This window comes from Homarus americanus, unplaced genomic scaffold (assembly GCF_018991925.1).
Source record: "Homarus americanus isolate GMGI-L3 unplaced genomic scaffold, GMGI_Hamer_2.0 scaffold46197, whole genome shotgun sequence".
NCBI lineage: Eukaryota > Metazoa > Arthropoda > Malacostraca > Decapoda > Nephropidae > Homarus > Homarus americanus.
In genome coordinates, this window is record NW_024723050.1 from 1,418,380 (window position 1) to 1,432,750 (window position 14,371).

The following is a 14,371-nucleotide window of genomic DNA, read 5'->3' on the forward strand; positions in this document are numbered from 1 at the left end:
TCTATTGGCATGAACATGATACTTTTCCTTCAGTTCATGTACTCAACTCACATAACATATTTCCTGGTAATATCAACATTTATGGGTTCACTACTTAACCTGGGATTTCCATGTTTCTGTTAGTTAATCCCCCAATCAAGATACAATAATACTTAGGCCCGTGTAACTGTGAGGAGTGCCTCTGGGTATATATCCCAGGTGTCTCCATAACAAATGAAGATCGCTGTTAGGGGGTCGGTTGTAGACTGACACACGCCAAGGAAGCTGGCGCCTAAGTTGCAGGAAAAGGACTTCCTAGTTTAATCCTGTTGAATTTACGGCATCGTCCAACCCAGCTACCGACCCACCGTAGCCGATGAGTATTCAGCTCAACACACTGGCCTGGAGATACGTTGAGGAAGAGTCACGAATGCATCAATAATTAACTTCAACTATACAAAACATACGTCTGGCAACGGTCCAGCCGAAATCTAAATCTCTACGTTACTCGACTTAATTGGCACAGAAGTTACTATGTTAAAACATGAACACTGATATTCACAAAATTTACTAAGTTAAACTGAATTCATAGGCGGCGGGGAACACACGTGAACATACCTGGAGATACGTTGAGGAAGAGTCACGAATGCGTGATTCTCCCTCGTGTAGAGGTATATACGTGCACCCGTGGGGCAGCTTGGGCCTCTGTATTCATACCAGAAAGGTCGATCTTACCAACAACATACCTTCTCTACCATTTTGGATCACCGTATACTTAATTATAAACTTCGGTGTTCCTGATCAGGGTAATTTCCTATGTCTATTCATATAATCTAATCAGATGTTGAGCTTGCCAGGAAAAGGTGGAATATACACGTTGATAACATTAATTCTGCGAGCTCAGGCCTGCAGCGAACAAGGAGCTATTCACGGGGAGACGTTAGATCTTGGAGATTATACCGGTTGACAGAATAATTCAGGAAATTAATGACTTTCTTAAATAGACAACTGACACTAACTAAACTATAAACATCAGATTCTCTGATGTCTGGGCAACAGAATAATCTGACTTCAGTAGCAATTGGAAACTCTTGGTCAGTCTTAGGGAGCGAAACCGATGGGTATCGTTTGTCCTGGCAGACTCAACACTAACTTACCTGCCCAATGTTACTAACAATAAAGACAGGTAAAGCATTCAACATCACTCACAAAGGATCTTGTCTGCTTTAACTGTAATCAAACATATCTAAGTTGATTCAAAACAAGGGTGTTCTCTCTCACGTTCAAATTAATTTTATAGAGAGGTTGGTTTCAGAGAAAATGGGATAACGGAGGAGTGAGGCGTCTTGAAGTGATGAGAAAACGGACTCCTCAGATGGAGGACTCAAAATAAAAGCAGAGTTACATGTTTTGTGTAATATGAATCATTGATTTTGGCACTAACTGACGTGTATGACCGTGGTCGTTACAACAGCGAGACTGACTGAGTGACGGAGAGCTGTGCTTGTGTGTGTGTGAGGTTGAGGGAGCGGGTGGTGTCCCGTGTTCGGTGCCGTGCGTGAGTTGAATGGCGCGTAATTTGAATGTATTTCAATTACTTCAATGTACAGAATATTCCTCCAGCGGGGCAATCCGTGTATGCTAAACCCGCGTATGTTAAGGGCCGACTGTGTAGTGTGTGTATATATATATATATATATATATATATATATATATATATATATATATATATATATATATATATATATATATATATATATATATATATATATATATATATATATATATATATATATATATATATATATATATATATATATTTTTTTTTTACAGTAAATTTCTTCAAAATAATCCAGTCTCATCCACATTAAACACCTGTTCTGGCAGGTAACCCCCCTCAGTGATGATGTTTGTATCTCTGAAAGTTTGTAAGTTGAACGTTCTTAAGTAGAGGAGCACCTGTACACATATAAGGGTCAACAATCTTTTATTTTATTGTTGTATTTTTGTAGGGGGGTGTCTCGATAAGTCGGAATTTGGGATAACTCTGCGAGGCCATAGCCCCATATGTGCCAAGTTATCGAAGGTTTACTGAATTACTGTACAGTAATACCACGTTGACAGGTCAGGATTTGTTCCTGGAAAAGAAAAGAGCTTTTAATGGGATCATTGTAACATACTGTACATGATAAAGAGATGCATTCCTAAAAGTGCTATTTCATACTTTTGAGTGATACATATCCAGTTAATTTGGCTTCTGCTACACATAGTCAGTTGATTAAAGAATAAGCCAGGGTATATGCATATACATTATACATAGCACTTATTAAATGCTCAAGACACCAGTGTTGTAATAAGCACTCATCCTCTTGAGCGATAACAGGAGAGGTAGGTGTGTGTGTCGGTAAATGTCTCCAAGATCCCTCACCTCCTTCTTCATTGATTTGGCTAAAGATGCTTCTTGCTTTCTCCATGATAATAACTTGACTAAATGCATATGGTGGTGAGTGGGCTGCCATACGCGTTGAGCCTGCTCGGTAAACATAAACAAATATAGCAGGTGCATCCAGTTCATTAGAATTAAAAAAAAAATTCTTTATGGAATTAAAATAAAAAAAGTCAAGAATTAATACTGAATCAGCTTTCAATGGGATATTACTGCACAGTCCATACTTCACTTTAATGACTAATAGGCACCACAAAAACAGTTGGTAAAATGAAAATCGTTGATGTGGTGAATATATTTGTGATGAGAGTTTGTTGGCTCCTCCTATGCTACTCATAGTCAATGCTTCACCACACAACAGGTAGAGAGGTTACGCAACACGGTCACAGATAAGTGAGTAGGTTACATCACACCTCCTGTTCACACGCTCTGATCAAAATAAACCACCCCGCTCACTGACGTCATCAAGATGGCCGCCCAGAGTGACTATCAACTTGCGCTACTGATCGTTATTGTGTTGAAGTGTCGCATTTCATTACTGTTGTTATTGTGATGAATCGTTAAAGTGAACTACATTATGTACTGTATATTATTTCATCCATTGGGGACTAGGGGAACTCAGGTTAGTGATTATTATACAAGGTAGGGAAATTGAAAGATGTGTAATAGTTCATTATATCTCATACTATTCCTGTTCTGGCTATTAAGCATGGAAGCCAACACACACATACATACATACATACATACATACATACATACACACACACACACACACACACACACACACACACACACACACACACACACATACATATATTCTTGATAAGGTACAGGTATCAACACTTAAGTAAGTATGAACAGCTATTGCCCAGCCTCTTGACATCACACACACACACAACCCATAACTTTAGTAAAGTTCCTCACCTAACCCACTCTCAGACCAAACTGAAGTCCCGGTTTCTAAGAGCTCACCTGTAATTCACAGATATTTCACTATCCAGTTACTATGCCTTTTTTAAACTCTATTGGCCTTTCTGTATTGTTAATGGTAATATAAAATAAGGGGCTGAAATACTAGTGCTATGGCACTGGGCACATTGGAGTGTTTCTCTGCCAAGAGGGAGCAGTTGGTGAAATGAATTGTGTAGCAATTTTGTTTGACAGGTTATAAACTCAGACCAAATATCTGTGCCTTCCTATGAGAATGAGTGTGTTATGGGCATGGGCAGTTATGTGTGGGTGGCCCTTGTGCTACAAGACGAATACTGCCTGCTTGAAGTCTGGGTGTAAATTAAGGTTTTACTTCATTTTACATACAGTGAGTTCTGCTATAACGCGTGTTTTGATAACGCGAATTTGCTCTAACGCGATTTATGAATTAGGAACGATATTTGTATAACGCGAACGCTTGTTTGCTATAACGCGATTTTTGCTTACTATTTCTCCAATTTTGTGGTACAGTGGGGTATGCTATAACGAATCTCATTGGTTCTAGAACCTTGTTCGTTATAGCATTCATTCGTTATAGGATTAATCCGTTCCAGGCCCCCAAATACAACCACTTAACACTGAAAAATATAATATAAAATTGTAAAAATTGTAAAAAAGTGCATAAATATGCATCTAAACCCCTGAAATAAAGAATATCATTAATATTTGTAATAAAAAACAATAAATTAGAAAAAAAAAAATTAAATAATGTGAATATAGTAAAGAAGAATATCAACAAGAAGCGTTCTGGTGATAGAATTCCCGGTGATGATCGTAAAAGAAAGGATATAACACTTGAAGAGAAGCTCGATTTTATCAACCTCAAAATCACCCTTCTCCCCCATCAAGTAAAGTGTTACATTTACTGTATGATTTCATTATTAGATATGAATGTAACATTTATTTAGACTGTGCTATCCTTTGTGTTAGGCTAACTACTAAATTTTTTCGATTTCGAGTAATCTGCACCTAACCCTATTTTCTCCATAAGCCCTGTTATTTCTATTACGCGATTTTCTATAACACGATATTTTACAAGAACACAATTATCGCGTTATAGCAGAACTACCTGTAGGTACATTATGACATCTGAAGTAGCTATACCTGTGAAACGTGAAAAAATAAACCTTTTTCCATTTACCTCTTATCTTAGCTTAGTACAGCCCAAGCTTTTGTATTGGCATTTGAAAGTCAGTTACAGTGAATAAAAGATATGAAATAATGTACTGTACAGGTATGAAAATAAATAATAATGTAGACGTAAAGTATAAAATTAATTTGTTAACCAAATTACCTGTGGAATATGAAAAATATTGTGTAATATAATATAGAAGTTTTAAAGAATTTATGGGTTACCCTCTTGCACTATTAATGAAAATAGTTTAGCATACACCACTTGGTAAAATGGCTTAATGCTGTGCCAACCTGTATGGGATCTTAGTTAATAATTTAGAAAGTGTATGAAAACTAATACAGCTACTCCCCTACTTACGACCTATTCGACTTACGACCACCCGCACTTACAACCTGCCTCAGTCAGTACAACCACCCGCACATACGACCGCCGCAGTCGGTACAAATTTTTTTTTCAAATGACACGCGTCTTTTTTAGACTGAAACGTTTCCGTCCCGTACCAGAGCATCGCGTGGCTACAGCACCCACGCAATAGAGCGCTTAGTTGGTGTTTGGCTGTAGTATCCGCAACTGATCGCGCTTTGTACTGTCATTATTTTCGTATCTAATTCACTTTAGAATGACTGGAAAACGTAGAAGTGAGAGTGCTGGTGGTGCTCAGAAGGAAAGGAGACAGTCAATTACTTTTGAGACGAAAATGAAGATAATAATGCAGCATGAAAATGGAAAAACTGTTGCAACCATTTCACGCGACCTAGGCTTCTCGCACTCGACCATATCTACTATTTTGAAGGACAAGGAAAGTATTCGTGAGGTAGTGAAAGGATCAGCACCTATAAAGGGAACTATAATAACGAAGAAAAGACAAGATCCCATTCATGAGATGGAAAAATTACTTGTGATATGGATGGAAGACCAGATACAAAAGCATGTACCCTTAAGCCTTCTGACCCTACAGGCTAAGACAAGAAGCCTTTTCGAAAGCCTGAAGGAGCAGGCAGGAGATGAGTGCCAGCAAACCTTCACAGCAAGTCATGGGTGGTTTAACAGATTTAAGAACTGCTGCAGTTTACATTCTGTAAAGGTGAGTGGAGAGGCAGCTAGTGCTGATGTTGGTGCTGCCGAGGCTTTAAAGGAGGAGCTAGATTGTGTCATCGTGGAGGGAAATTATTTGCCTGATCAAAAATATTCAATGTGGATGAAACTGGATTATTATGGAATCGCATGCCTGAACGGACATACATCCACAAAGAGGCTAAAACAATGCCAGGATTCAAGGACCGAATTACACTTCTGTTGGGGGGAATGTAGCTGGTTTCAAGATAAAGCCCTCAATGATCTATCATTCAGAGAACCCAAGGGCTTATAAACATGTCAGAAAGCACACACTGCCAGTGTTTTATCGAAGTAACAAGAAAGCCTGGATGACCCTAGTACTGTTTGAGGATTGGTTCATGACTTGTTTCATTCCTCGAGCCAAGGAGTATTGTCTGCAACAAGGGATTGCATTCAAGATTTTGTTAATTTTGAATAATGCTCCGGGACATCCACCACACCTGGACGACATGCACCCTGATGTTAAGGTAGTCTACATTCCACCTAACACTACCTCTGTCATCCAACTCGTAGATCAAGATGCTATTGCAGCTTTTAAAGCTAATTATTTATGTGCAACCTTCGCTCAGGCTGTTGCTACTGAAGGTGAGAAAATGCTCAGAGAGTTTTGGAAGGACTACAACATTTTGAAATGTATAAAGAACATAACTGCAGCATGGGATGAAGTTACAGGTCAGTGCATGAATGGAATATGGAAGAAAGTCCTGAAAAGATATGCGAACAGTTTCAGGGGATTTAATGAAGATGAAGTAATTTCTGAGATTAGTAACAAGATAGTGGAGTTGGGTAAACAGCTTGAGTTAGAAATTGATAGTGAAAATGTTGAACAGTTGGTTGAAAGTGTAGCAGAAGAGCTAAGTAACGAAGATCTTATTGAACTGGAAGCACAGAAAAATGCAGAGGAAGAAGAGTCTAAATGTAGAAGAAGAACCTGCACCCCCCTAAAATTTTTCAGTGAAGCAAATGGCAGAGGCATTTGCTACAATTAATAAGGGGATGCAAATGTTTGACGGAATGGATCAAAATGTTGAGCGTTTTGCCAAAGTTGACAGAATGGTCCAAGATGCACTTGCTTGCTACAGGGAGGTTTATAATGAAAAGAAAAAGCAAACTGTGCAGTCTAAATTGGACATCTATTTTAAGAAGTCCCCCATTGTTGTCTCCTTACGCCCCACCAGTGCTGCCTCTTCTCTCCCTAAAGATGATCCAATACCTTCAACCAGCAAGTTTTCCCTGTTCATAAACCTGTCTGAAGAAAGCGACATTGATGACACACCCAGCCCTGTCTCCTCCTCTGCTTCCTCCAATTAATATAGTCTCCATGTACTGTATACCTGTAAATATAAAATTATGGGGGCCCCGTGTGCATTCAGCTGAGTACATTAAAGGTAAGTGCACAGTAACACTGTATCCATTCTTTGTTATTGATTACTTTTACTGTACTGTATTTCATTTTAGATTTTGTGTTATTATTTTTTTGCATTTCCGACCTACGACCTGGATTTGGATCCCTAACCCCGCCGTAAGTCGGGGAGTAGCTGTAGTTAAAAAAATTACAAGAAAAAATAATATAATGTTGCATGGATCTGGGTCATTGTGAGCATTGTGTTACAGCCAGTTTCAGCTGCTTTCCCACTCAGTTTGCATTACACACATTAAAGTTGTGATACTGCCTTTTTTGGTGTGTGTGTACGGTAATTGTCTTTCTTGCATTCAGAGTTTTTCTGATAGTGATTTGCAGTGTAGTGTATCAGGCTAATTTTGTATGACAAAAAGTGTGAAACTGTGGAAAAGGGTGAAAATATGCTGTTTTGTGTATCATATTAGATAGTTCTTTACATTTTTAAAACTGTGACATGCTTTCAAAACAATTTTTTGCTTTTTACGGTACTGTATTTCCCTTCCACAATAGGACCCCAATTTACCCTTGTTGCTTACAAATTAATAAATGTTAAAAGCAAAAATTTTAAATACAGGTTGATGAAGATGATCTGGGAGAGGCTGGAGAGGAAAAGGAAGCGACAGCTCAAGAGGGAGAAAAGAGAGAGAACAGAGAAAGAGGTCAGGGTAAGCGTGATCCCCAGGAAGAAAGTGAGACTCAAATTGTGACTGAGGGAGATACTGTACTCGAGTCCCTCATTCAGCGACCACCAGAGACTTACTTCCACACTCTTATGGCAGATGAAGGTGAGTATTATAAAGCAGTTAAAAATCATTGTGAAAATGTAAGCTTGAGAACCGTTCACTTTGTTTCTTGTAGTTATTAACGGAAATACTAGAGTAAATGAAAAGTAGCACAGTACAGTACTTGCATTCACTGGTTCAATGCATTTTGTAACACATTGTATGCATGTATAATTGAGAGCCCTGTACTAATATTTGTTTTTATATTTCTTTAATAGATGAACAGGAGGAAAAACTTTTTGCCAAATTTGATGAAAATGTTGAGGAAACTAGACGGCAGATTGAAGTAATAAGTACTCAGAGTGAGGATGATGGCACATCTTGGGCACAGCAAGAAGCACGAGTGGCACCTATATCATTACAGTTGTGTGAGCAATTACGGCTTATCCTGGAGCCCACTCAAGCAGCCAGACTACGTGGTGATTATAGAACAGGGAAAAGACTGAACATGAGAAAAGTGATACCTTACATAGCCTCACAGTTCCGCAAAGACAAAATCTGGCTACGTAGGACACAACCTAGTAAGCGAACATATCAAATCTTGGTAGCAGTTGATGATTCTGAATCTATGGCTGAAGCACGTGCAGGTAGCCTTGCCATAGAAAGTGTGGCCCTTGTGACGCGTGCTCTCACACTGTTGGAGGTTGGACAATTGGGCGTCATTAGTTTTGGGGCATCAACTAGAATTATTCACCCCTTTGATCAGCCATTTAGTGAAGCAGCAGGCAGTAAAGTTCTTGCTAGTCTTAAATTTGATCAGAAGGTTACCAACTTTGGTCGTATGTTAGAGGACAGTGTAGCTCTGATGAATGGGTCCCGAGTGACCAGTAGTCATGGTAATCCTGACACTGCTCAGCTGCTGCTCATCCTCAGTGATGGTCAGACACAAACAAGATCAGAAATTGTGAAAGCAGCAGTTAGAACAGCCCGGGCTTCCAGAATATTTATTGTTTTTCTAGTTTTAGATTCAATGGATAATAAATATTCATTTTATGATGTATTAGTGTATGAAAAAGGCCGCATGAAACCACTGGTCGAATCATTTCCTTTCCCATTCTTTTTGGTAGTAAGGGACCTAGCTACACTTCCTTCTGCCCTAGCAACTGCTCTCAGGCAATGGTTTGAACTGGTGACTGCTGATGCAGCTCACTAAATATCTAAAGTAGTGATACTGTACACATTGCAAGTTCAATACATATGAAAAATTATATGTATTGGGTGCATATTACCCCGCGTTAAAAGTTTAATGACTGTATGCTTAAAGAGAGATGTACAGTACTATAGTTTTTTTTAGTTTTTACAGTTTTGTTCTGTGGCCACTTTTATACTCCATTTTTTCAATGATTTAATTGCAGATGCTCTGTAACACTTAAATTTCAAAGTTTCTAGTGACTGAAAAGTTTGTAAATATTTTTTATTTTGATTAAATGAAGAGGAAATGTTTTAAAATTCAGAAGAAATTATGTTTAGAAAAATTATCACTTAGGATTGACATATTCTTACAATTATAATTCACAATAGCTATAATAAATTTATATAAGACAGTAGCTTTAATCTTCCACATGTATGTATCTCAATAATTCATCTTGTATATTTAACATTTTTCTAGATCGTCACAATTTTATTTCATGTTCTTTCATATTGCAGGGACACGTATCTTTTAAGTCCAAAATTTTTTATTTCATCATAAACCAAGGACGATGAAAATAATTTAGACGGTTTACTTTTTAAGTTAGAAGGGGAAGAGGTAAACTGCATAAGAGATGGTTTGAATCTTTACAAAATTGTATTTAGAATATCCCAAAGGTTAGAGACAAGAGATTATTATAAATTGGGAAAAATCGATTGAAAATGAGGCTCTTGCCAACAGATCAACTGATAGTTATGAACCATTCAAAGTTTAGAAATTTTTTTATACAGTTTGACTTAAGTTGGCAGGAGATTTCAGGCACCTCTACAGCTTTAGTAGGAAACAAAAAGTTAAATGAACATTAATCAAGTTTAGGATTATATTTGAGGCCCCGAGTGTGATAAGGTACCAAGCGCCAAGTATTACTATCAAGAAAAACACTCTTAAAGTTTGGAATAATTCAAAATGGCATAACCTTTGAACCAATGAAGATATTGAGTTCATTCAAGTGGCAGTGTGTAGACCACTTAAAGCTGGTTTTGCAGATACTTAAGTCTTTAATTAAAAAGATTGTTTCTAATAACATTGCATTGTTTTTGATGGGTAGTGTTTGCAATTTCATTAATATGCATTGTTGTGGTATAATTTTCATTACAAGGAAGCAATAATGTATTAAGATCACACCATAAAAGCAAACAATACTGGGTACTGTATTACAGGTTGACAACCCTTTATCCGAAATTCCGAAAACCTCTGAAAACCGTTTTTTTTTTTTTTAATGGGATTAGCACACCCAGGCATAGATCACTGATCCACATCGGGGCCCGGGGGGCGAAAATGTAATAGTAATAATAATTATAATAATAATAATAATAATAATTATTCATAGTACAGTAAATAAAATTTTTAATAAAAATACACCAAAATAAAATAATAATAAAATATATTAATAAAATTAATAATAATAACAATAATACCGTAATAATAATATAATAATAATAATAATAAAGAAATACAACAATGAAAAAAAGATCAAAAGTGAGAAACACGACCAATTCCTATGGATTATTATTATTATAATTTTTATTATATTTTCGCTCCCCCTCCCCCAGGCCCCAATGTGGGTCAGTGATCTATGCCCGGGTGGGCTAATACACATTTAAAAAAAAAAAAAAACTAACCATTCTGAAAACCGAAAAATTCCGAAATCCGAAATGCCTCTGGCCCCAAGGATTTCGGATAAAGGATTGTCAACCTGGGGCCAAGCGCCAAAAAGTATAATGAAAAAAATGTGGGCACTTAAGTCTTAATTATTATTAGAAAAATTACAGTAAACAATGACTTGTATTACCTCCCAGCCTTCTCCTCCTCCCTCTGTTCCCCCCTTTAGTGTGATAAGCCTCATCACTCGGACAGGCTGGAACATGACATGCCATGTCCCACCAGCCCTCACTCCCACCCTCCCTTCTGTTTTGTTTATTTTTCTCTCAATGGCCCTCACTCCCTCCTTTCTGCCAGTTGGAAAAAAAATCAATAATTTCTAAGTGTTATTACATAGCATTCCTATGACATTTTTGTAGAAACAGATTCCCATTAGCTAATAAACCAGAAAATAATGAGTCGCTATGAGCGAGAGGGGGTACGATTGGGGGCCGCATGCACTTGTCCCCTTCTCCTCGAGGTGCAGATCACGTACTGTAGATGTGCTTTTACCTACCTTCACTAATAAGGCTCTCAGCCTTACAAATATTGCATTAGCAGGACAGTTAGTGTTTCTGCTGATAGAGGAAAGGTTGGGGAGTACAGATAATACTTTAACTCAATTTGGGAGGGGGGGGGGTATATTCAGAATTTCTATTTCATTATCATCTAGGTGGTGATGAAGTACTTTTGGGGCCATGTTGCTATCCCTTACCATAAATTACTTACCCTCTGCCACCTTATTAATTATCATATATGTGAACCAGTTGCCACATTCTGGTACTGATGAATTTGTAGATACAATATGAATTGCCACATAAAACAAAAGTATAAGAGAGGAAGAATCTTCATTATGAAATGAAGAAAATGGAATTGTTGTCATTTATGATTTCTCTGAAACAGATGGGAGGAAGTTCATAGATATGGTTTCTCCTTGACTTACAACGGGTCATTGCTGTTATATTACATTAAAATATTTTACATTATTTTCGAGTCTAGACGTTTGGTCGTAATGTCTAACGATGCCTTACGACAACTTTGGCTGGCACGTTGGCATGCGTGTACAGCATCCATGTCATATCCCGCTCAGTTTGTGCATTAAAAGGGTAAAAGTTTTACAATTATTACCTGTACTATGTATTATTTTCGTTGATTCGACTTACAGCCTGGTCATCGGAATGGAACCCCGTCGTAAGTGGAGGAAAGTGTATTTAGCAGAACATTGATATACAGTGGGGTATGCTATAATGAATCTAATTGGTTCTAGAACCTTGTTCTTTATAGCATTCGTTCGTTATAGGATTAATCCGTTCCAGGCCCCCAAATACAACCACATAACACTGAAAAATATAATATAAAATTGTAAAAATTTAAAAAAAGTGCATAAATATGCATCTAAACCCCTGAAATAAAGAATATCATTAATACTTGTAATACAAAAACAATAAATTAGTAAGAAAATTTTACCATAGAGACAATGATATAAACAAGGTTATGTTCGTTGGGTATATTTCTGGTCAAAATTTTCTCATGACTTGCCACAAATGTTTCACATACAGCACCGTCACCATCTTGTTTTAGTTTTCAAATAATCTTAGAGCTCTAACCTGCATGGAGAGCAACAAACATGGAAAGTTTTGTTGACATGTTCAGCATTCATTCCATAATCTCACTTCTGTTATGAGTCAACTTTGCAGCAGATAATGGTGTGACACTTTTAGTACATGATTTGATATTTTCTGCATTTCCACAAATTGTTCTTACCTACAGTTGTAGGCTGCAAACCGACAGCTCTCGCTAGGTCCACAGCTCACTGTCCTTCAAATCTCTTTACCACATATAATTTAACTTCCAGTGTAACACTTTTCCTCTTCTTTCTGTGACCACAACCAGTAGTGGTGCATAATGCACATTTAGCACTCATTGTTCTAGGACTCAAATAAATTTATAAATGGGTTTTAAGTGAATGTTGAAAGAGCATCAACCAACCACTGAACAATAACAAACAAATATGGTGCCCACACTGGTTGCTTACACAGCCAGCTGTTATCACAATCGGGCAATGAGCGCCTTCGTGCCGATTTTTTTTAATTGTCGTACATTTATCATTTTCATTTGTAACGACATAACGAAACGACATTGACTGAAATGACATTAATGGGGGAAATGGTGTAATCAGTGATATCTCCATTAACCGGAACAATTGGTGCAGAGCACTTTTGGGAATGAGATTTCCGGGTAATGCGACGACTCTCAAAGTTGGAAAAAAATCCCTCGTCCCCGGAATTTTCCGAGTAGTACCGGGAAAATTTTCTCGGAAGTTCTGGAAATTGTGCATTACATCATATCTTGAACCCGGAAGAAATCTCCCATCCCCAGAATTTTCTTGGAATTTTCCAGAATAATGTATTATTTCATCTCGAAGCTGGAAAAAATCTCCCTTAGGGAAAACCTGCCATTATTTACAGTAAACTTTAAAACTGCATATGCAGAAATCAGCACTATAAACCCTCAGGTACTCCTGGCCATAGTTGGAAATCTCAACCCCCATGATCTTTTCGACGCAAATAACATCATTTACAATCTCACACCCTTGTCTTTCGATGTAGGTTGCGTCAGTAACAGGAACAGTTTTCCATCTTGGTAAATATTGGGTAGGGCGATCCAGACCCAAATTACACCCTTAGAGATGCATCTGCCAGCCCACGAGGCTAGTGGGAGGAACTTGCAGTTGATAGGGCCGATTCACTATTCCCGCGTTTCTGCTCACGGAAGGGTGCTCTCAGTGTAAGATATGGCTGAGCAGGAGGGGTCGCGCCAGTACTGGAGAATTAAGACTCTCAGCTGGAGATAATATATCATCCTCAGCTGGAGATAATATACTGGTCTCTCAGCTGGAGATAATATACTGGTCTTCAGTTGGAGATAATATACCGTCTTCAGCTGGATATAATATACCGGTCTTCGAAGCTGAGATAATATACCGGTCTCAGCTGGATATAATATACCGGTCTTCAGCTGGAGATAATATACCGGTCTTCAGCTGGATATAATATACCGGTCTTCAGCTGGATATAATATACCGGTCTTCAGCTGAGATAATTATACCGGTCTTCAGCTGGTAGATAATATACTGGTTCCTCAGCTGAGATAATATACCGGTCTCTTCAGCTGATATAATACCGGTTCTCAGCTGGAGATAATATACCGGTCTCAGCTGGATATAATATACCGGTCTTCGCCGGGATATAATATACCGGCTCCCTCAGCTGGAGATAATATACCGGTCTCTCAGCTGGATATAATATATCGTGGTCTTCAGCTGGAGATAAGGCACTAGTTCTCAGCTGGAGATAATATACTGGTCTCTCGAAGGAGATAATATACTGAATTTTCAGCTGATATAATATAATGGCCTTCTTCGCCGAGATAATATACTGGTCTTCAGCTGGATATAATATACCGTCTTCAGCTGGTGATAATATACCTGGTCTCTCAGCTGAGATAATATAACTTGGCTCCTCAAAGGAGATAATATACTGGTCTTCAGCTGGAGATATTATATTGGTTCCTCAGCTGGAGATAATATACGGGTCTTCAGCTGGAGATAATATATTGGGTCTCAGCTGGAGATAATATAATGGTCTTCAGCTGGAGATAGCAATACGTAACTGAACGAAGTGGCTACCGA

General features: G+C 38.0%; 1 protein-coding gene across 1 annotated transcript in view; it reads left to right on the top strand.

Annotated features, from left to right (window-relative positions):
• LOC121863240 (midasin-like) overlaps positions 1-9,394 on the top strand; it is a 125,984-nt gene extending 116,590 nt beyond the window's left edge. Inside the window, exons 32-33 of the mRNA XM_042361750.1 lie at positions 7,643-7,853; positions 8,069-9,394. Coding sequence (XP_042217684.1) covers positions 7,643-7,853; positions 8,069-9,003 — 1,146 coding nt within the window. The 3' untranslated portion in view covers positions 9,004-9,394. The remainder of the gene's footprint in view (positions 1-7,642; positions 7,854-8,068) is intronic.
• Positions 9,395-14,371: the final 4,977 nt, after the last annotated feature.